Genomic DNA, 24,864 nt, shown 5'->3' on the forward strand with positions numbered 1-24,864 from the left:
TAAGATTTATTTTTTTTATGGAACGGTAGATGATTTTTTAAAACATCAATCACTCTTAATCCTATACATGTTTACTCAGAAGTTAGTCTCAATGAGTCCAGTTGAGCATTGGATTGCAGTCTAAATTAAATTAATCAGTCAGCTGTTACTCAGTGGGACCAATATTTATCCCATTTAGCTAACTAAATACGTAATTTCATTTATCTACAGGCATTGTCCTATATTTGACTCTTTCTCCCTCTAGTGTCTATTCTGTAGAATAACACAAAATATGGGAAATCTCACGTTATTCCACAATTGGGGGGCGGGGGAGATCCTTAACACAACTTGGCTTTATATCCCCCCATCCTTTCTTTTTTGGAAGCTGAATTTGGTAAGGATTCTAAACTTAAATGGATCTGAACTGGGAAAAGGTCATGATAATCAACTCAGACACCATCACCAAAACGGTATGGACATTCCTCTATGAAAAGAAGGTTATGTATATTTGAACCTTATGTAGGTAACATATTAAAATTAATAAATTACTCGTTACACTGAAACACAATATTCAGTTTATTTCCCTCGGTCAAGCATGATATTATACTCAAGCAGCAAGAAAGAAATCTCTATATGCTTTTTACTCAGGGTTGAAAACTTAAAGGGGGACACAGGAGAAATCGGAAAGACTTTATTTCCTCCCACAATACAAAAAAGCTCTAAAAACTGCAGTGACCCATAAGATGGAAAAAGGAATCCTTCACTTATGGGTGCCAGAGGCAAGACATTAGCACCAGGTTTTTTCTCTCTCTCTTACAAAGCAACAAAAATGCTATTTATAGAAATATATACAGCAGTAGGGAGAATCTCACTCCTGGTCCCTTCCGGAGAGCCTGCCAGCAACAATAAAGAACAAAGGAAGAAGCAAGGGGAGTGATTAAATATCACATTATGAAAAGGATAATATATAATGATACATCAATTTCCATATTGCTAACTTCATAAGAATTATATGATTTAACTCAAAGTACTGTGCACACACATACTGAAATTATATTTGAAGTTCACATACACAATCAGAATCACAGTCTCTTTTTTTAAAAAAAGAGTGACATGTAAAAGCTCACAGCTGACTGAAGTACAAATAATCATTTATCTTAGCTTGGCTTTATTTATGGATCAGGTAAAAGATTCCAAGACAAAATGGATCTGTTTCTCTAATATTGGTTGGATGTAGCAGCATCTGATGATGTTGGTAACTCGTCAGATGTCTTCTAAACGGAATAGACAAACCTGGGACCCATTAGTACAGCAGAGGGTTAAAGGAATGACCCCGGTGCAGGCCAGTGGCCTATGGTGTGTGAAATAGCACTGATAACTCAGGGGAAAGCCCCCTTCTAGGATTTGTTTTTGAAATACTTGATTACATAGAAGTGATTATGCCAAGACCCTGTATAGTCAACCATTGCTTATATTTATGACTGCATTTTACCTGAATGTTGAGAACCATAGAAGGGAAATATTTTGCCTACACTTAAATCAAGCGGCAAGTGTCAAGAGAATTCTTTTTTCGTAATGTTTAAATTAGTTCCCCTTGTCAGGGAGGGCACTACAGCCAAGGGAGTTGAAGATTTAAGTGCTGAGTAAATCATTTTCTCAGTATAAGTTAAAAACAGCCTATAAACAAGTATGATTTCCCTTTATCCGTCAGATATGTACATTAATACGAGGGAACACTTACTGTGCAGATTAGTACATCAGCATTTGTTATCCCACCGTTCTTGTTATGTAAAGGACAGTTTAGTGGGACTTTTTATAGATAAGATGTTTTTCCTTTGATGGCAGTGTTAATGCATCACTCCTTGTGGAAATGGAAGTCCCATAATGGCAGGGATATTTGTTAATATGAAAATGGGAACACACTCACGTAATAACAGTGAACGTTTCCAATGTACTTCAGTAAAATGGATATCATGCTTCTTGTTGAGGCATGAAAAAGCTGGACAAACAGCAGTCCTAGGCACGAAGGACATGATAAAATTAAAAAACACACAGTTAGCTTTGTGCAAATGAAAGATATACAGAATGATCTTCTAATTTGTAGTTTGATTCACTGAATCCCTGGCAAATGGCACCAAACATAATGTAGCAGAAGTTCTGCCTTTTATTTACAGACCTGTGCATATTATAGTCAGACCCTTAGTTACACTTCATTCATATAAGAAAGCTGAGCTGAATGAAATTATTGCCTTTGTGCTGTGGAGAAGATGATAATTAATGAATTGAACAAGACTGGCTAAAATTCTCCAACTTTATCTTCAAATGGAAAATAATAATAATGGCAAGTTCCACCCCGCCAAGACATTAAAAACCATGTACAGTCACACAGTTTCCTGGTGTGTTTGAAAGTAGCTTATTATAGGTTGTTCCAAGGTCTACTCATCCAAACAGTATCAACATAATTTTTTTGGAAAGGCAGAGCTTATGCAACACTTCTTCAAAACAGCACCTGCCGGTGGAATCTTGAGAGTATTTACTCAGAAGTAAGTCCCACTTTGCTCAATGGGGCCTACTCCCAGGTAAGTGTGCATAGGATTGCAGATCAAATGTGCAAACGTCACTATATCTCACCAACCTGAATACAACACTTAGACAGGTAACATGTTTAAATCTGTTCTGTCTGTTTGATATGGCTGTATCCTGCTCCCTCCCAAAAAAGTCTCCTAAAATCCTCATTGTTAAGTTTTTGAGGGATCCACAGCAACCTATATGAATCTGAAAAGAAACCACACACATTTTTTTCTTCGTTAAAAAAGAAAGAAAGAACTGCACTCATGCACAACTGCAGCAGATTCCTGAATATACCGAATCTGAAGCACAGAATCTAATGTCCGGAGAGGTTCCTAAGGCTGTGTGATAAAGGAAAGCCAGAGAGGCTTTGAAATGTTTCTAGAAATGCAAATAACCCCACACAGAAACAATTCCCCTCCCCCTGAATATTATTGCTATTATGACTTATGGTTGTTGTTTCTTTTGAGCAGCTCCTCCTAGTGAACGGAGGAGTTCTATACTTCTAAACCCATGTTGTTTCGATTTCCATGGTCCTTGGGTGAATGTCATTTGGGCCTGTCAGGTTGAAGGCTATCAGTCAGACACTTCAGCTGCTCCTCCCCAAGTTTGATTTTGTCCTCCAGCTCTCGCTGTTCGATTATGAGGGCTGACTTCATTTTGACAAAATGCTCATAATCGGCAAGGCTCTCGTCGCTCAGGTAGTTGGCCAAAATGTCAAAGACAATGCGTTCCCTTCGGTCCAGGTTCTCCTTCAGTTCCTTTGCATCTTCATGCTGCTGTGTGAGCAGCTTCTTCTTCTCCACCAGGATCCGCTTGAGGGGGAGAGAGCAAAACCATTCCAGGTCATTTCAGGTGTAATTGGGCAGGTAAGTCAGCCTGATCTCACTGCTACATGGTTGTAATAAAATCTGCTAAGAAACCTACTCACTGAGAGCGTACAGAGAGAGCATAGTGCAGATATGAAATGTGCACGATTACAAAGATGGCATCAACAGGACTTGAAAAACCCCTTAAAAACAAAACACCACCACCCTCCTTACTCCTAAGCTTAGAGAAACACCCAGTTCTTAATTCTCTCTTTTGCACACGTTTACTTGTGCAAAATCATGAGGCTTTCAGGGGGAAAAAACAGAGGAAGAGGTTATTAAGTACTGATGGGTTTATAAACGTCAGTTAAATAAACTGTAATCAATTTGAGCCCCTTATATTGGGGAAAGAAAAACTGCGGAGGCCAGCAATAGGACAGTAATATAGGCTGTGGTTGTGGAACAGAGAAGGGCTGAAAGGTGATGCTCACAGGATCACAAGAGAGATCAAAGAAAGGCAAGGCAGAATGGAACAAGTTTTAGGAGCTATATAGAAACACAGGCTTTTAGTTTTCAGTTTTAGTTCCTTGAGTCACATGGTGAACATTTTAATTTCCTTGCTATAAAGGAAGAATGCTAGTAAAATCTAAGTGCATCTCATAGGCAAATTGCAGAGCGCCTTCTAGAACATCATATTCACCTAGACATTTTGAAACTTGGAATGATTCTTCTATGTCTCAGCTTGTCTCAAAATCTTGGAATCGCTACCCCTCTGCCACATGTGTCTTTTTTGTGGTCTTTGGCTAGCTTTTTTGCTTTGGATATCCTTGTTGGGGCTTTTTTGGTTTTATTTTTTTTAAACTTAAGGTCAGCTATTGTCACTGAAGAAATCTACTTGCCATCAAGAGAGCAACATTAGACAGGAGCTCTTTTTAAAAAAAACAAGACTTACCCGCTCTTCAGGAGAGGCATTTTCATCCAAGTTGTTTAGTGCATTTTCTACTCGGGCCAGACGGCCAGAGAGTGACAGCAGGAGGTTGACCACTTTATCCAGGTCCCCAATAAACATCCGGAACTTGTCAAACTCATTGGATTTGCAGACCTCTTTGACAATGGCCTCCACTTCATCTCCAAGCATATTGTTGGCCTGAATGTCTTCCAGGAGCGTCTCACGAGCTTCGCGCAACACTTGCAGCTTTCGACTTATGCTATCTATAAGTTCTTGCTAAGGAAAACAAAACAAAAAAAAGGGTGGGGGGGAGAGTAAGCTCAATTTATTTGATATAACAGATGCAATTGCAACTGAACTTTCCCAGCCCCATTTCACTCTGAAATACTCTTAAGACAGCGTCTGTACCATATTTTTAGAGCAGTATCAAAACAATTTGAACAGCCATGGCTTTCCAAAGAATCTTGGGAACTGTAGTTCATTAAGGGAACTGAGAGTTCTTTGGAAACCCGTTTCCCTCACAGCACTACAATTCCCAGAGTGCTTTAATAACCAATCCCTCTCCCAGGGAACTCTTGCGGTGTGCTCTTGCGATGTCTCCTACATGCTTCCTTTTGAGGGTATTTGCAAAAGTGAAGAGTCAGGTGTAGCAAGTCCAATACCTCCGGTTCCTACTTGTAAGAAAGTTGTTTAGATTCTACATCCAAGGCATCACAAGCATATTTCAGCTATTCTTGCGTAAGTTGCATTGTTGGTTAGTAAAAAAAGCAATTGTCTTCTTTGTCAAGACACAAGACCACACCAACCAGTTCCCTTGGTTTCACTGCCAACTTCACATTTTTGACATGATATAATCTTCAGACTGACTTCAGACATACCTACCATCACCTGGAGCTGGGAGTTGTTTTCCCATGAGGCAATCCCATGCAGATGGGAGCTGCATCTGGCTGGCTCAAAAGATGGAGGGAGAGATGCAGATCCCACCCAGCAGGGCTTGCTTCATGGAAAATGCCACCCCCCATCCCTGGGCCCGGCTGCAGATACATCTGAAGGACTTCTCTGGTCACTTCACCTATGTTAAGAAAAAAATGCTGCATATGTAGGTGCGTCGAGGCACATTCCCAGGTTCCTCATTATTGGAGGGGAGAAGGTGCATTAAGAACCCAAACTGGAGGAGAGCTGTGTTTCTGGTTGCCAAAGCTTGAATGAACAACCTTTGCACTTGGCCTGAAGGAACACCCATTTAAGCACAGAATACATATCTCATTGCCTAGGATAAGCAATAATGTAAACAGCAGTTGAGCCAGGGCCTCAGAAGGGCCTTAGTGTTTTGCCAGAGGAAAGGCCCAGCCAATTATGAGGCAAGTCTCCCTTTTTATGAGCCCCAGAATAAAGGAGCTGAGAGACTTTAGGGCTGTGTTCTCTCAGACCTGGCTTGGTTCAGGGAAACCCATAAATCTATATTCAATCAAGATTTTGAAATCTAACCAGAACTGGTTTATTATGAAATGGCAGTGTTGTGTGTTTGTGTGTGTAGGTGTCAAGATACCTAAATCAGATAAATAGATTGTTATCTCCAGATATGAACTTGTACTGTATGGACCATGTTTCTGCTGCGCGGTGTTGCTGCATGTCTTGGCCACCATGTTGCGTTGTGAAGTTGGCTTGTCCAATACAAAAGCCAGCTGCTGTTCAGTCAATTGCTCCTCCTGACATATGAGTAAAGTGAGGCAAGGACTCCTAACATTACCAACCCCCTTCTGCATTTAGGAAGGGGAACACAGCTCAGCGCAGAGCTACATTCCTTACATCCAGGAGGTCCCAGACTCAGCTCCTGGTGTCTCCAGTTTAAAATGTCATAAGGAGTGTGAGCGAAGCAACCTCTGCACCCAGCTCCAAGAACCTGCCATTCTGAGTGGACAGAGATGCACTATATAGAATAATAGACTGACTGGACATAAATAAGGTAGCTTCCTGTGCTCCTACATGGCATATCTGTTTAACTGAAACCTTACTTCTCTGCCCACTCTCCAGCTGGTTGTCCTATAGCTTTCATTCCCTCTGAGAGAAACCTTCACCATCCATCTTTTGTGAGTTGCGATGACAGCTTGCCAGCTCCTGTGCTGTCACACAGCTTCTGGCCTGGCCACATTTGCTTTTGGCTGGGCTGGCTGCAGTGGAGATCTACTAGACAGCTCTAGCAGCATGGATTTCAACAGCATGGGTTGGTTTTTAAAAAAGAAATGCAATCTTACCTTCTTTTCAGATAAATCATGGTCTAGCTCATCCTCAGAATCCTCACTTTGCTGCTGCTGCTGTTGCTGCTGCATGTCCTTCATTTTGTTCAGCAGTTCTGCCTTGGGTGCAGATGTGCTGTAGTAAGTGGAATTGGTTGTCAAGGGGATAGCTGAAGGCAGGGGCTGCTCCTCTTTCCTAAGCGAAGGTGAAAAAAAGAGCAACACCCAGTTTTAATTCGCTTCCTGACATTCTGCACATTGAAAGGAGGACAGTAATCATTTTGAAACGCTGTTTGCAGCAAGTAAATTGTAGGGCTTCGAGAAAGGCTCTTTCACCCTGGGGCTATTGCAGGGGCTAATGTCTCGCATGAAATAACCATATCATTCTGGCACTCTCAGACCCTAGCTAAAGAGACGGGCAATTAAAAGAAACTGCCAAAATCATTGCCTGAAAATGCTGATTTCCATTTTGCCCCTTAATTGATGCTCCCTTGTCAGTGTTTAGATTTCCACACTGTATCCTTGATTATATGGCCAGTGGCAGGAAGGTAATGTTTAAACCTCTTTGGGGCTCTCATTAGCCCTGACTATATAATCCCATAAGCATAACTTTTAGTGAAAAACACAGCTGCTCTTGTTTCATTATCCACAATTCTAATGCTTAAATTGCAAGCCTTAAAGGGGTCCTGCTACTGAACACAACCTTTTGGAAAAGCTATTTCATTGCCATTTTGAAAATAAGATAGGGAAGGCACTATGAGCAGGTTCACGCAAAATGCTAAGCTAATGCAAACCTCAGCAAGGTGATGTGAATGCGCAGGCTCTGTGCTCCTCCCTAGTTCTTTTTGCAAGATTTGGCTTAGGGTGTTGTCTGAACAAGGACTCCAAGATAAGCACTCTCTTCACTCAACACTAGCTGTAGCCAAGAACAAACCTTGGAAAACAGAATGTGCTAGCTATTACCCGACAGTAAAGCTAAATTGCAATTGGCTAATTTGCAGCCGGATCCTATGCATGTTTAGTTCAAGGTAAGTCCCACTGAATCCACTTGGCTTTACTCCCAAATAAACATGCATACACAGGGTTTTGTCAAATAAGATTTATAGAATTTGAAAACTGGTTGCTGCCTATTTGATCAAGGTGGTTTACATCCCTTCCCCCAAAGGTAAACTTTTAGAATGGGACTAGGCAGCCTACCAAGAGTCACACCAGTCTGAGGAAAGACTTGAGAAAACTCAACAGGAACTTCTGCCATAGATAAGACACACTGTTGTCTGGCTTCACCCCCTTGGATGAGCTGGACCCAAATAGGCAACACCATAAGAGGAACAATCAGGTGGGCAGGAAGGAGATAAAGACTCTATCTCATTTGGCTAGAAGCAGCAAGAATTTAACCAGTACTTGCTTGGATATCAGGGACGCGGGTGGCGCTGTGGGTAAAACCTCAGTGCCTAGGACTTGCCGATCGTATGGTCGGCGGTTCGAATCCCTGTGGCGGGGTGAGCTCCCGTCTTTCGGCCCCAGCTCCTGCCCACCTAGCAGTTCGAAAGCACCCCTAAGTGCAAGTAGATAAATAGGTAGCACTTTATAGCGGGAAGGTAAACGGCGTTTCCGTGTGCTGCGCTGGTGCTGGCTCGCCAGAGCAGCTTCGTCACGCTGGCCACGTGACCCGGAAGCGTCTCCGGACAGCGCTGCCCCCCGGCCTCTTAAGTGAGATGGGCGCACAACCCTAGAGTCGGACATGACTGGCCCGTACGGGCAGGGGTACCTTTACCTTTACCTGCTTGGATATCAAATTTGAGATTTACTTTCCCTAGTGAACGCATACTGGGGTTTAAATACTGTGGGGCATTGTTTAAGGAGAAAATGTTTGGGGAAAGACTGTGACGGTTTGGTTTTCCATGCCCTATTCATTTTTAGAAGGGTGCTTGCAATTTCAAGTATGAGTGTCTTCTATGTCCTCAAAATTTCAAGGTCAATCTGATGGTATTTCTAGAACTAAAATACTGCTGAGCATTTGTTTGGGCACCAAGAATGCCCAACAACAATACTGACAATAAATTTATCTGTATATCAATCCATCTATGTGTGTGTAGCTTTCCTCACAAGCTTTGTACTGTAAAGCAGGGTATAAGTTTAGTTGACAGGCAGGTGGTGGATTAAGGCTGCATCTGTACTATACTTTTAAAGCAGTACAATATTCTACCCCTTAAAAAGTCATAGCTTCCCCCAGTGAATCCTGGGCACCACAGTTTGCTAAGGGTGCTAAGAGCTGTTAGGTGTTAGGAGACCCCTAGTCCCTATGCAGAGTGATTTAACTGTCAATCCCTTTTTCCAGGAAACTGGAAAAAGCACACGCTGGGAGACCCATTTTTTCTTGATTTTCCCTACTGGGTCTTGGTAGATCTAAATTGAGACCCACTCTGGGCCTTATCAGGTCCACAGCCTGGAGATTCCCACCCCTCTTTTAAACTGTGGAATCTACTGACAGAAAGAGGATATATTAAAATGTCATTAATGACCAAGCAAATTAATAAACTTCCACTGCTACATAAAATGTCAAGTAACAGTGTTGTCTCTGTGTAGAATGTAGCTGTCAACAGCAAATAGCATATAACAGCATGTTTGCAAGTTATGGCCAGGCTGCTACTGGGCTATGTCCAAGTTGCTGGCGCTAATCTAAAGGCTCCTATACAGCCCAGGCTACTTTTTTACACCAACTTATATACCCACTCACTGCAGTCTATGTGAGAGCTTCTCCTCTACAACTTCCAAAGACATCAGAAGCCCACTTCACAGTAACACAGAGCAGGGCTTTTAGTGTGACTGCCCCTGTTCTTTGGACCAACATTCCTGTCAAATTATGGCAGGCCACCACAATCTGCGTTTTCCAGAAACAACCCAAGAACTGCAAACAACCGATGAAGGTTGCAGAAATTCATGCCCTGTTTGTGAGCTTACTGGAGACATTTTGCTGCTTCAAAAAAGTGTATTGGACTATACGAACCCACAAGGACACATCTTGATTTGCATTTATATTATAAAAGTCCCTCTTTCTAAACAGAAAATAAGCTGATCAAATGCACACATTGGGCAAAGGAATGGAGAAAGGATAAAAGGCTTAAGGTTAATATATTTCTACTCACTTGTCCTCTGCAGTTTTTGGTGAAGGGTTTTTTAGAAGAAGCTTTCTGCGTTGCTGGGCTTCTTCCAAGAGATGTTCATCTTTCGGAAATATTCCCACCATCAGGTCCATTGTAGTTTTTATTTTCGCATTTGGGTCCAGAATATCTGCTAGTGACTTATCCTTGCCCACAATCTCTCTGGCCAGCTCTTCCGACTTCCAGTCTTCCATGGTCTTTTCTTTGGCCCTCATATAGCTGACTGCATGGGCAGAAGTATCACTGTCCTTTGTGTTGTTCCCAGGCGCTTCGGCAGGTTGCAAACTAGGGAGAAGGCTTTTGTTCTCAGGCTCTGGCTCCACCCCCTGCCTCGTGTAAGCACAGAAACGAGAGTAGGACTGTTCAGAAGTGCTGAGTGTTTTAATCTGGTCCTTCTCCAAGCCGCTTGGCAAAGCAGGAAGTTCAATGGTGCTCACAAGGTTCTGCCTACTTTCCTTCTCTGCATGGCTCTCAGAATGTACAATCTTTATGGGAACCATCTTCACAGTTGTGTTGTTATCCATCACTCTTTCGATTCTTGAGAAAAGAGAAGAACGTTAACGGCTCAAAATGGCCCATCACATTTAATTTGTGCAAGATATTTAGGGAACTATATAGGTTCCCTAAGGAGCAAACAACACATCAAAGTTTTGCCTTTCCTTTCCTTTCAATTGGTTAGGCAGCAGGAAGCAGAGAGTAGGCATAAATGAACACTTCTCTAGATGGAGGGATGCAGAAAGTGGAATACCCCAAGGATCAATAATGGGACCTGTGCTTTTCAAACAATCCCACATAACTTGGATGTTTGCCCCATTAACATTAAAATAAGTGAGCACAAGATTGCCAACTTTTCATTTGTTTGTAAGCATTCAATGCTTTGGGTATTTTAAGCCAGGTATGCCAGTGCAGATGATGACACAGCTGATAGACCACAGCAGCCAGTCATAAATGGATTTGCGGTTTGCAAGCAGCATTACAACAGATATGATCTATTCTGATATATGCAGCATGTTGCTACATTGATGCAGATCACTTATTGGGCCATATTGTCAGTGCATATCTTGAAGATCAGAAATCTTGCCCAACGCTGGCACAGCACGGTCATGTCCTTGAGATATATGTGATCTATGAGGCACTTCTATTAATATAAGGTCACTATCTTTGCATGCAAATACTGTAAATATAGCAAGGAATTAAACACAGTATGATAAATTTACTTCTGTGCATTTATCAGTTTTGAATATTTAACCTAAACAAGAGTAAAGTTATGTGCTTGCCAGCATATTTTGCATTGAATGTTTGACAAATTAAATTGAATGTCTGACATTTGGTGACAGCCAACATTCACATTTGATGTTGACAATCCCAGACAAGTTTTGTGAATGTCTGAAAACTCAAGAGACACTGAGATTTACTCAGTATGCATAGCTAAGAATAGAAAAGGATTGGACTGATAGCTCCATTTGAAAGATAAAATAAATAAGTTGCACGGTGTTTATTTGCAGATGATTTATGGGCGGCAGTACCCATGAATGAAGAGCCAAGTGAATGTGAAATACAGTTGTACCTTGGAAGTCACACGGAATCGTTCGACTTCCATAATGTTCGGAAACCAAAGCACGGCTTCCGATTGGCTGCAATAAGCTCCTGCAGCCAATTGGGAGCTGCGGAAGCCCCTTCGGACATTCGGGTTCCAAAGAATGTTTGCAAACCGAAACAATCACTTCGGGGGTTGTTCAGATCCAAGGTACGACTCTACAACATTCATTCATACAAAATTCCATAGGAGGAAATCAGTAGAGAAAAAAGTGGTCACAACCCTGTTAGCATAAATTCACTGCTGCAGCTGAGCAGGCTACAGGGAACAATAATTAATTAAGGGCAATATATAATTTCAATGTAAATCTTAAGACAAGATGGTTAACAATTCATGTAAAACTGCCTTACCTTGTGGGATTCTCATCCTGAACAGCCACAGGAGGCTTATCCGTCAACTTCTGTGGAGCAAATTGTGGAGAAGGGGACCTTGAAGTCTCCATTCCAGGTTTCAAATGGTAGCGATAAGTTGCAGACGGACCAGGTTCAGGTTTGAGGCGTGCTTTTTCTTCTAAGTGCTGGCAAACATTCTCGACGGGCGCCAACTGGCGAGGCTCTGGCAGCTCAGTGCTTTTCAATTTTTCAAAAACCTTTACAGGAGTCTGAGAAGGAGACACGTTAACCTCAACCGCACTGGCAGCAATGGCAGAATGGGAATGAGCTGGCTTGCTGGGTGCTGTCAGTGAAGACTCTGAGGAAGCAGCAAGTGACGCTGAAGAATTGTCTTGTCGCCTGTATTTATTCTCTCGTTTTGAAGGGGAAGGCCTCTGGGGCACAGGCCCATGTTTCTTACTCAGCAGCGCTGGATCTTCCTGCAGGCTTCCCTCTCCTCTGACTTCTGGTGGGCAGAAGCGGTCCCCGTTGGATATTTGCAGCTCAGAAATAGCAAGAGGCAGCGCACTGTAATCTTTGTTTTTCTCCCTCACATTTTCCTGTGAGTATCTGTAATCACTGGGCAGTGTCCCAGATCTACCTCGGCTCCCCTGAGACGCAAGTGTAGCCTGTACTGCATGTGAGGGCCTAGCAGACACTTTCCGTTTGTTTCCTAAGCTGTAATCCTGCTGAGCGGCAGGCTCTTCGGGACGGAATTCTGAGTACCCTGTGTCAGCTGGTCTAGAAAAACAAAGGGGAGAATCACAGTTGTTTAGCCATTCCCTGAGCATCACTACAAGTGTATCACGTACCCTTAAAGGCCAAAGATGATGATATACAGTGGTACCTCAATTTTCAAGCATCTCAGAAGCCAAACGTTTCAGTTTTCATACGCCGAAAACCCAGAAGTAAATGCTTCGAACTTCAGAGGTGGCTTCCTGTTGGAGTTTTCTGTACGTTTTGAGGCTGCATATTGAGTTTTCGGTTTTCGAACATTTTAGAAGTCAAGCGGTCTTCCAGAGCAGATTATGTTTGAAAACCAAGGTACCACTGTACTTTCTTCAATTACTTATAAACAACACCATGCTACTTATACAAAAGCTGCAAGAAAATATATGGTATTTCTAATAAAATCAAAGCACAGTGTCAGGGCACATTCAAGTTATGTTGTGCCATGCAAAGTGAGTTAACCCGGGGAGGTATACAACGAAGAAATACAGAATTTTCCCCTCTTTTGCTTGTGGAGGTGGTTGCGTGTATAGAATTATGAACAAACTGCCTGGTTCTCACTGATTAATGGGCTCAGTATCCAATTATATAATGATATTTCAAACAAATATTGCCATCTTCCCCCTTCCTTTTTTTTTCTAGAAAAAAATTTGGACAGCTAGGTTATACTACACTTTGAGATGGTGCCGAAAGGGTTGGATAAAGCAGAGAAAATGTAAGTATTGTGCAGAAGGAGGTAACAAGATATGGCAGCATTTGGGAAAGAAGACCAATTGACCTCAACTGAATGTTACTGTGGTTAAAGAGAGTCATTTGGGATGAAGCAGGTATACTCTGGTTCACTGAAATGGGCTCAGGGATGAACAACGGGGAGGGAGCTTTGTCTGAAGGAACAGCCCAAATGGAGGGGACTATTGAGGGCAAGCAGGGGCAAGAAAGAGACAGAAAAGGGGGCAGTTGACAAGGAGACAGTGCCCAGTATAGGGGATGGAGAACTGGATGGAGGACTTGAGAAGGAAGGATTGGGCTCAGTTGGAGGAGGAGATAGCAGAGTTGGAAGATTTGGAGGGGAATGTTTAGGTGGGGGATCAGTGGGAACAGGAGGTGCACCAAGGCCAAAGACAGCCAGGTCTGAGCATGTCTTAAAGGACTGAATTGGCCCTTTAAAAATGCACAGTATATGGTCAAATAGTGGTGTTTTTTTCTTCTTCAAGAATTAAAGCATTAAAAGCAAGCGGATGTACCTCTGAGAACCAGCAAGAAGGCAGGTTTGCTCTCTGATTAGAGAAGGCTGGAGAGATACTGTGAGAGTAGAAAAGAAGCTGAAACAGAAAAGCAGGAGTCTTTAGGAATTCTGCTTCTTATTTACAGAGCAAGTGCAATGGTCTACACAGTTTCACTTAATGAACTAAACACATATGTTGAAATTCTATGACTGTGGATCCTGAAGGAAATCTTATAGAAAGCCATGATTTTACTTAAATCTGCCATCATTAATTAAAGCTAAATTATACAGGTCTATATTTATTGAATTAATGTCAGAACAACTCTTGCTGTACTGGAAAGAATACTGGTTCATGGCACCCAGAAATAAGCGAACTAACTATAAACCATTACTACATATTAGTTAAAATATATGTTCAAGGATGCTGCTCATATTACAATTTCCAAATACCTTAGCATCTGAAAAATGCCTTCTCACAAAAGCAAACTCCAGATGCTACTCTGGGTGACAATTTAAAATGTTTTTAATGCAGATAAGGCACATTAAAACATTGAAGTTACTTTTGGGATTATTCCAGCGTCATTTATGTGGGTTGCCTGAATATCCTGTAGCATGCTGTTAGCAATCACTCTGAAAATTAAAGAGAAATGCCAATTGCGGTGGCAACTAATATAAATGCATTAAAAAGATTTAGATTGATATGTGGATGATAGGAATATCAAGGGCTAGAGGGTGTGATATATCCTTAGCATGTCTGCTATTAACATCAAATTGCTTAAGGCAGGCTTAGGTATTGTGTTTAGCGCTGAATTTTCTGAATTACCTGTCTGGCTATTTTAGGTAAACAGTGCATCAACCAAGGTAAAACAGTGATCTAATTCATCACTCCTTACCTCCCTCAAAGAGTTTGCTATGCTTTTCTGGGAATGAGGCCAACATTAGAATCTATTTGAAACTAATATATATGTGAGATTGACAGATTTTATACCTTTATGTATTATTATATATATTATAATCCTTATATATTCATTAGCTGCAGGATAGGGATGGGGAACCTCCTGATGTTATTGGACTTTAACCCTCATCATCTCTGCCATGCTTGCTGGGTTTTACAATATCTGGAAGGCAACAGATTTCCCACCACTGACTGCATGTCTAAATCATTTTTTACATTTTATTTATATAGTTGGGTCAAAGGGATCTTAGTATGCTGCTTCAGCTTCCAAATGTTACATTATTTTACCCATCTTTCTGCTAAAGTGCACCTACCATAAGGTTACCATACATCCCCGTTTCCCGGTGAGAGTCTCCGGATTTACAAATCAGTGCCCTGACAAAATCCATTGAAGTTGAAAAGTGTCCCCAGATTCATGGGAAAAAAATCTGGTAACCTTAACCTTCCATACATACTATCGTCCTCTTCATCCCAACTTTTGCCACATACCTCAAAAATATACATTCTAAGTAATTATTATAATGAAAGTTTGGTTACATTAGCATTTTGGGGGTTGTTATGGTTAGCACTGTTAAGACACCGACCGGGTAAAGGAGTCATTCTTCATTGTGGTCAACAGTTGAGGATGCCGGCTTCCATTCTAAAGCACCCTTACATAAATGGCTTTTACAGAATCCAGCTTTCCAGATGCATCTGAACACCAGCTGAGGTGCCAGAAGCCACCCTGCTCTGGAAAGTGAATTAGAGGAAGGAGAGGCAGGTGGGTCTCCAGCGGGAAGGGTGTTCCATGTGAAACTTCTATTCTAGTTATGGAAGCAAACTTAACATAATTTGAAGAATTAAATATGGATGCTAAGGATCCTTGGTTGATGGAAGCCAATGGTCTGTCTGCCCATTAACTTCTGTTTTTGAACAGAAGAATTTCACTCAAATGTAGGTTTATTTCATCTATAAGCCACCCCAAAGCATACTGAAGAAGAATCAGACGGACATTAAGTAATTGGTGAAAGTTATTATATGCTAGAAAATGGCCACTACGATGACACAAGGTGGGGTGTGTGTGTGTGTTGCAAGGGCTTGTCTGCTGCAAATACCCCAGGGGGTAGGCTGCAGTGTGCCTGTGTTCTCTGCACAGAGATATACATTGGGATTCCCTGTAGGATTCCTTGTCAGCCTGGCACTGCTTTTGTCATGGTGACATTAATATATTAAATCAAGTGGTAGGAAATATACAAAGGGAGCTAGCAAATGGAAGTAACCTGTGCTGTACTCCTATTGAAATGGCTTATAGAAAACTTTTTTTAAAAAAAGGCATTAGTATACATTCATTTTGTTATTATATTGTTTGAGATGCACCAAGGCAGACATATTCTCATACTTTTTTAATTGCACGTTTGAATGCGTGTTCATGCAAGGAAGATGAAAACAAGAAACTGGAGAGGTATTTCAACATGGAAAAGAAAGACACTCTGCATCTCAGCATGCAAATTTGAGAAGGGCCTGTAAGAAAGCCAAAACCGACAATATGTACGACTGACATGGCATGCTTGAACAAGAGTTTCAGTCTCCGATACAACTTCTTTAAGGATCCTTTTGGCTTCTAGCACAGTTGCAGAAGTAGCAAAATGAATACAACAACGTTGTCATTCGGATGACCTTACGAGATTTTCTGCTTGGCACCAACAGAATACTGTTCAGAGCACCAAGTAATTTCTTCAGAAGTGGCTGACCATTAGGGCTATAAGGAAAATCTAACCAAATTCAACACAAAGGGGTTTACACATCCAGGGTGGTGGTTTCTCATGCAACACATGCCAAGCATATTACCCCTGAAGAGACTGGATCTTACTGTTCAGAAAGGAGAAAAGAAAGAAAGCTTCAAGCAGCAGAAGAACCCAGAGGCAAAACCTGCAAAGTGTGACAGCAGAGTTAAGTATCAAGAAGTCCATACTGGGGTGGAGGGACCTACTATTACAATGTCCATGACTTTGCAGAACAAACACACGCAAGAAACGTAATTCAGAATGCTTCGTGTATCGAGGTCACATCTGAACAAAGGGAACAATTCCCACTGAAGAATTCCCCTTCTATAAAAGATAACTTTATAGCCCATCAGCCCTATCTCCCTATTCCCCAACAGAACCCCCCCCCAATTAGGGCTGAAAACTCAACTTCTCCTAACCCAGGCTTCTGTCACCTCCACAGTCATGCGTACACAGAGGAATCACTTACTTCTGGAATTCTTCCGCTGGCTCTTTGGCCTAATAGGATCACAGAATTGTAGAGTTGGAGGGACCCTGAGGTTCACCTAGTCTAACACCCAGCAATGCAGGAATCTTTTGCCCAACATGGGGCTCAAACCCACAAACCGGAGGTTAAGAGTCTCCTGCTTGACTGCCTGAGCTTTCAGGTGGCCGGTGTTAATATTAAAATTCAAACCCACAGGCAATATTTCAGAGGCAATATTTTGAAAGCAGTGTTTATATCGAGGGGTGTAAAGCAAAGCTGCACATCTCGCCTCCCACACCACCACCACCACCACCAACATCATCTAGTGCTGCTTTGTGAAGTGGCTCTTATTTCATTATCCCAAGAAGGTATACACAGATTACTTCCCAGTTCTGAATCTAACTGCAAGTAGGCACAAATGGGCCCAGGATGGCAATTTAAGTACAGTGGAACCTCGGGTTGTGAATGTGATCCGTCTGGAGGCACGTTCGAAACCCGCAGCACTGTGTCTGCGCACGCGCAGGTCGTGATTTAACACTTCTATGCATGCGCAAGTGCCGAAACCCAGAAGTAACCCGTTCCGGTACTTCTGGGTTTGGTGCAGTGCGCAACCCGAAAACGCGTAACCTGAACCGTCTGTAACCCAAGGTACCACTGTACTAATGGCTTCATTTTTGTATAAGCATTCTACGGCATACTCATTTGTGTGTATGCGTGTGTATAGATATAGATATAGATATAGATATAGATATAGATATAGATATAGATAGATAGTTAAATATTTTCTTTGATTACAAAAGTACATGCATTGTCTCTTTTTTCAGGTCACAGAATCATTTCTACTGATCAGTTACATTCAATGTGAGATGTTAATGTTGTATACAGTATAAGGTTGGGGGAGAAGAGAAGTGGGGAGAAGGGGTAGTAAATCTTACATTATTTTACTTAATGTATGTGGGGAGGTTGTGTCTGTGTCACTTGGGTAGGTTGTCTTTCTATTCATTTATTATTTTCCCTTGGTAGTGAGTGAGGTGGGTGGGGGCAGGGCATGGTTGGTTGTCTTTAGTTGACTGCAGTAAGATTTGTTTGGGTGTATGAGGGGACAACGACTGTTAGGTCAAGTCAGCCATACTGATTCGTATGCTGTTGGTAGGTTTTTGTTGTTGTCTTGTTGGGCTGTGTATGTAATAAAGCATTATTGAAAGTGTTTGTGTTTAACTTGCATTTGGATAGCCTCCTTCCCCCCTCCCCTCTAGTTACACTGTAATGGCTATTGACTAAAAGCAATAAAAATCTGATTGACTTAACTATGGGCCATTATTTGTGGCGCTGTAAAAAAATACTTCAGAGATACTCTTAAGGATTCCTCCCAAAGCTGTATAATAACGTTCCATGCAGTAACAGTCAGGCTCTGTAGGGATACATCTAAATTGTGCATTGTTCTTCCTCCTAATCCCTGTTCTGCTGAAAACCTCTTAATGCTCACCCAGTTTGACATGAGCACAGACTGAAAGCACATGATGTAACCATACTGAAGCTAAGCAATTCTGTGTCTACCCAGTACCTTAATGGGAAGGCATCTGAAACCCTATGCACACCACTTTTTAGTTTTATAGTGTGTGTGTGGGGGGGAACACATATATCCGAATGCTGTTGTTTATTTGGCTGTATGGGCTACACATAGTTAGAAATCATAAAGGTGTGTAACTATGTAGCCGATACAGCCAAATAAACAACAGCATTCAGGAACACAGATATAAATATATATCCTTAATAGTCTAAGATACTAAACAGAAATCCCATTTGATTGCAAAACATGTAATAACTCCCAGCTCAGTTTGTAAACTCCATTGAAGGGCATTGTGTTCAGGTTAAATACATGCATGCATATATTGAGGTATGTGCAAGCCTGCTCTTAGGAAAATTAAGCTGCAATCCTTTGCATGATTAACTGGGAATATGTCCCCAAGAACTTATATAATAAGAGTGACTCACTACCAGTGAGTGTGTAGACATTGTTGAGCTAGACGGACCAATGGTCAGACTCAGCATGCAGCAGCTTCCTCTGTTCCTATAAGGAGAGACTTGCAGGATCAGATCTGGCCCAGCATCCTGTTATCACAGTGGCCTATGAGAAGCTCTCTGAAGCCACCAAAGCGGAGGACAGACATTACATCAAGAGAGGACTCCAAAAGTACATTGCTCAGCCACTCTGCATCCCAGCTTCACAAATGAGCTGGCAGAGCTGCCATGCCAGTGAAATGAATGTGTCTGTTTTGTCTCTCCCTTGCCGTTCCAGTTTTGGCTGTCGTCCCCACTTCCTCCTTGTGCTGGGGAAAGTTAGCAAACTACTGTGTGTGCCTCAGTGCACGTGACAGGATGCTTTCCATCTCAAGCACTGGGAAGTGGGGGAGAGATGGAGCCACAGCAAGGAAGCAATGGAGCAAGCCTGGACCAATTTTTGCTGTTATGGTTACCCTGTCACCTCAGTTGTGATGCTGCGAAGGACCCACTGAGTTTGCCGCGCTTGGTTTGCACCTGGCTTCCCCCCCCTCCCCAATGCTCAACATTGAAAATCAGGATGAGTAATAAAGGTGGCTTTCAAAGTAATGATAATAATAAATTCCCACTGCTTAACCCAAAAGTGGTTATAACCCAAGGCAATAATGGGGAACCTATGCCTCACCCCACCCCCTGATATTGCTGACTCCAACTCCCACCATCCCTGATCACTGGGCCATGCTGGCTGGGGCTGATGTGAGTTGATGTCCAGGAATATGGGGCAACAAGTTCCCCAACCAATCCTGGCCCTCTTTGAAACAGCTAGCAGAGTAGACAGCTCTGATAATGCAATGGTTGGATCCAGTTTTTTTTTTTTTTTAAAAGCTTTGCATTTCTTATCCCATTGGAAGATCATTTATTTATGTCTCCTTATGACCTCAGAACACTGCCCTGGGAAAACTAATGGGAAGTATGGTTAAAGTGGACAACCAGATGGCTGTGGGAAGCAGGAGCTGAGCGCAACCACACTCTGCCCACCTGCAATTCCCACTAACTGGTATTCAGAGGCATACCGTCTCAGACCGTGGAGGTGGAATATAGGGGGGGGGGGAATGTGTGTAATGGAGTATCCCAGAAAAAGATATGACTGGCTAAAACCCTGAAGTGGAGGACTCCACACCACAACATCTGTTGCAGGTTCCACTTGTACATAATGAATGTACATATATGCCATACTGTTCAAAGCATAGGGAGCCTGAACAAACTGAACTGGAGTAAGATAAAGTGTTCCATTTCCCCCCCAAAACAAGTAAAGGGAAGAGCTATGTTACAGGTCTGTACCTGGCCCAGGGAAACAATATTTAGGTACTGGTGCACAGACGTACACACAAACACACACATTGCAATAAGCTCCCTAATTAATTACACATTGCACAGCCATCTCCTCTTGCAATTTTGAGTCCTAATAAGTTCACCAGCATGGACGTGCCAGGGCTTTTCATCTCACCTAACAAAACATCTCTGATCCTTGAAAAACCAGGGAGAAGTTTTGGCTACAACATCAGGGCACAGGGTTCTTTTTAGCCCCAGGCTATACCACACCCACACAGTATAAATATACTGTGGTGGAAAAAGAATGCTTGTAACAAGCTAGAACAAAGCCTATCCTTATGAACTTGGTTAATGCTTACCTATAATCATAAGCAAGTTGTCATCATTCCCTCTTTCCCCCATTTAAGTCTTTGCACAAATGTAGCCAAAATGGCACCACCCGTGCTCAAGAGGGATGTATCGGCAGGCTCGGGGTAACCTGGAGGTTTGTGAGAAGATGGGCTTTTCTCAAGGGTTTCTTTGTACTAACAGCCAATGAAGACTGTGCATCCTTAAGGGCCATTGGAATGCTGATTCCTGGGAGGGAGAATTGAAAACTGGGTGGGAGGCAGAAAGAAATGGCTTGGTTTGGAGAAGGGCATGGCTGACTGACAAACACTGAACAGGAACAGTCTCTGCTGCAGTATTTGTTATGGGTCTGACTTGTGTAGCATTATAATCTACAAAGCAGGTTATGATCAGATGTGTGCTGAAGGCAGCGCAAATCAAACATGGGCCTGTTATAAATCTATAACAGTCTGAAACAGATAATGATACATATGCAACAAAAAGGCAGAGAAATGCATTTTACATTTAAATGACTATTTTAGATCCATTAATTTACTCTGAGTGAAATTTACTTGAATGCCACCCAAAGTTGTCACCAGCGAGTTTCAGAAATTTCAATGGGTCTGCTCTGCTTTCAATGAGATAAATGCAGCTGAACGCCACTCTTCGTTATTACCATTTGAGCAGTAATGTAAAACACAAAAATCCAAGGTGAACAAACTATATATAATAACACTATATTTTCCAGCCTATGTGTTGACAAAAGCTGATGGTTATAATGCCAATGGCTGCATTTGAAATATTTATTATGAACAATAAATACAGCATTATTATTTACTGTTTGATCACCTTGACTTTTGTGTTTTGCCGTGTGGTTTACAGAGATATTGTCTCTTTATTTTGGTTTGTTATTTGAGCAGGCAAGCCTTACAAAATGGCACATTTACTTCTGCAGGGGTAAAAGAGTCTCCCTCCCCTTTCCTAGGCTAGGAACAGCGCCCAGAAGTGCATTGCAGCGGGCTGAACCCTATGGATCCCTTCCAACTCTACAATTCTATGATCTAAGTTGTGTGTTGCAAACAATGCATATCTATATAACCAATTCTATATCTCTCTCTGTGTGTACAACTAAATATAAAGAAGGATCTGCTCACAGAACAAGCAAATTAAAAGTACTGGAACACGTGAAGACATATCCAAGGACTTCCTGAGAGATATAAGGGGGGTGGGAGAGAGAGGAAAAATGCAAGTGCAAACATATTACAGAGATTACACGCTATAAGCCCTGTAAAATATATTCGGATATTTTAAAATATATTTCCATGGCCCTGAAAAAGGCCTATTGGATGCAGTATGACTATAAGTCTAAGATGCATATATAATTTAGGTCATGAGAAATAGTATAACTGCTACCTAATATTTACACTATAAATGACACTCAAATTCAATCTCATTCAGATTTGAACAAGTCACTTATTTGAGAGCAAGGCTCCGACTCCCACCAGCTTAGCTAGCAGGGCCAGTAGGTAGAGCAGATGGGAACTAGAGGTTAACAGCATCTGGAGGGTCATCCAGCTTCCCCATTCCTGATTTAAAGATTGTACTTGCCGTACTGCATCATAAGCTGGTAAAATGGTATGGGGGAAAATTGAAATTTCTCGGCTTCTTCAGCTGCTCATGTTCCAATGTGACATATACCACCATCTACCGGCGATACCCTTCTACATTCTATTTAGGGCAAATAGGCCAGTTGCTATGCAAAATAATAAATGGGCTGAAACCTCTTATTTTAAATGGCAAAGTTCAAAACCAGTATTCAAAAACATTGCCCTCTCCCAGGACACTGTGAAAGTAGCCTTAGAGTGTCCATCCTGGAGCGAAGGAACTTCAAAGTGAGAAGGCAACATGAAACTACCGAATTACAATACATCAAAAGGGTCAATGCTATGCTACGGCTTGTGGGCTGATTTTTTTTTAAAATCATATTATGCGTGTTACTTGGCTTACCAATGCCAGGATACCTGTGTTATCAACAACTATTTTGCAGACCTACCACTCTTGAATTCCTAATTATTCATTTTCCTCTGACCTCACTGTTCATAACCGCATATATACCTGTAACAGGATAGCACTTCATATATCTAAGGAAGTAGAAAGCCGTCCATGAAAGCTTATGTTGTAATAAATGTGTTTATCTTTAAGGTGAAACAAGACTCTTTGTTCTTTCTGCGGCAGCAAACCAACACAGCTACCCTTCTGGAAATGGTTTCCAAAAGGATTTTATTTCAGCGAACTAAGCCACGACGATACATTGCCAGGCTCTTGCAGCAGATTCTAAACCAGCTGCAAAAAGGCAACCCACTTAAAAGGAGTCAAATCACATTCTATAAATGGCAATCACTATTGGAACAAAAGAAAAGAATACTTCGCATTGCTGCAAAAGGGTTGATACAAAAATCATTTGCATTCCTTGCACTTAGTCCTTAAAAAAAGATTGTTTTGTGTGTGCGTGCGAGGTAGAGATTAACCCCCTCTTTTGAAGTCTCAAAGCAAGGCATACTGGTATTAAACGTTAAAAAAATACCAACACTACACCAACAGCTAAACACTAGTAAATAAGACAGTATAAGAGAAAAAATAAAATTACGTGTTTTACTAATAGCTGATTCTGCACAGGGCTAAAGAACAGGAAGCAAAAATAAATCCATCCAGTTCTCCCCCACCCCCCTGACCTATTTTCATCAGTTAACAAAGCAGGCACACCTTTCAATATCAGTTTTTCATTCCAACTAGGGTTTTGGTTTTTTTGTTTTTACTCACCAATTGCTTTCAGAAACCCCAGCCAATGCTTCCGTATACTAAGCCTCATCTTTCCAGATGCTTCAGCAAAAATAAATAGCAATCTCCATCTGAACCTGCACCACGCAGTGACAATTCTGCTCAAAAAGCTGTAAGTATGGAGATCTCACATCACGCAGCAGCAGCAGCAGCAGCAGCAGCAGCAGCAGCAGCAGCAAGACAGGCTTAAAGCCACATAAATGAGGGATGGACAGGCTACGGAGGCTCACACCAGAAAACAAACGTTTTTTGAAAAGCGCTGCCTTCTAATTCCAGACTGCATTATGCTAACTGTGAAAACAAAAGCAGCCACAAACTGCACACACAGCCCAATGCCTCTTGCTGCAGTGAAAGAGTTCCTCTGTCACAGTGTTCCTTTAAATAATGATAATAATAATAACCGGGAACTAGAAGATACATTAAAAACAAAAGTACTATATCAGGGCAGTGCCTCACCCACTGTAATCTTTTATAGTACTTTCTGCAGGCAGGGATGGGCAAACACATCTTGCACGTAAAGGCAAGGGCTGCAATCCTGCCTACGATTATATGGAGAGAAGTTCCATTGATTTTAGTGGGATTTACCCACACATAACTCTGTGGTCAGGATTGCATTCTAGAAGAACAAAAGGAATACTGAGTGCTGCAGCGACAGCAACAAAAATAAGCTTTGAACTTACTAATTAAGAGTCAATGCAGTACTTTATAGACCTATGTGCTACCGGAGAACTAAGATTTGTTAACTTACCAGAATCTATAAACATTTTGCTGCTACTCAGATGAATTCAGGAAGGCTGCATCCTTGCAAATGCATCCCAGCGAGGAACAGTGAATGGAATCTGCCCCAGCCTCTGTTTCACTCGCTGACATACAGATGGTTTTCAAAGCCATGCCTCACAACAGCTGGCTTGTTTTTGCCTTCTCATGTGACTGACAAGTTCATACAAGCACTGTCAACTTTAACCTCAGTGACAGAAGGCTCAGCTTGTTTTATACGTTACATCACCAGAAATTATTGACCTTCGGCAGAAAAGGTTGTAGACTTCAAAGCTTTGTGTTCTTTTTTAACCCCTCAAAAAAGAATTTTGCAAATGCACTGTTGTGAGTTTTGTTGTTTTTATTATTATTAAGCATTCTAGTGTCATAAACAATAGGCGTGGAACCTGCAGAAAACATATTCTTGTGCTTGCTTAATTATTGCCTAATTGTGACAGGTACAAGGAAGGTATCTTTTATAATTGCCTTCAAAATCTCACACACTGCCCTGCAAATTACACCTTCACACTTTTTGGATTTGGTAAAAAAACAACAACAGTGGAAGCTATCTTGCACACAGACACAACCAGTTTGACCAAAGATGAGAGAGGCACACAAAAAATTGAACATGTGTAATGCCAGAAACAATGGCTTCACATCTCAGGGTGAGGGGGATATCTGTGCACAATCTTAGTAAAGTGCCCCTGCTGTCAAAATTTAAGACCTTCAGTAGGTTTACAGGAACTAAAGGGTTTGCTCATATTTGTGGCACAAAATAAACATTCTGTGTATCTTTAAAAA

The 24,864-nt window shown here is 41.8% G+C and overlaps 1 protein-coding gene across 1 annotated transcript in view; it reads right to left on the bottom strand.

The window, feature by feature from the left end:
* Nucleotides 1-542: 542 nt before the first annotated feature.
* The window catches only part of SHROOM2 (shroom family member 2), a 116,994-nt gene continuing 92,672 nt past the window's right edge, over nt 543-24,864 (bottom strand). The window contains 6 exon segments of the mRNA XM_053387255.1: nt 543-3,362; nt 4,309-4,581; nt 6,561-6,738; nt 9,689-10,240; nt 11,651-12,412; nt 13,645-13,722. Coding sequence (XP_053243230.1) covers nt 3,096-3,362; nt 4,309-4,581; nt 6,561-6,738; nt 9,689-10,240; nt 11,651-12,412; nt 13,645-13,722 — 2,110 coding nt within the window. The 3' untranslated portion in view covers nt 543-3,095.

This window comes from Podarcis raffonei, chromosome 4, assembly GCF_027172205.1.
Source record: "Podarcis raffonei isolate rPodRaf1 chromosome 4, rPodRaf1.pri, whole genome shotgun sequence".
NCBI classification, from domain to species: domain Eukaryota; kingdom Metazoa; phylum Chordata; class Lepidosauria; order Squamata; family Lacertidae; genus Podarcis; species Podarcis raffonei.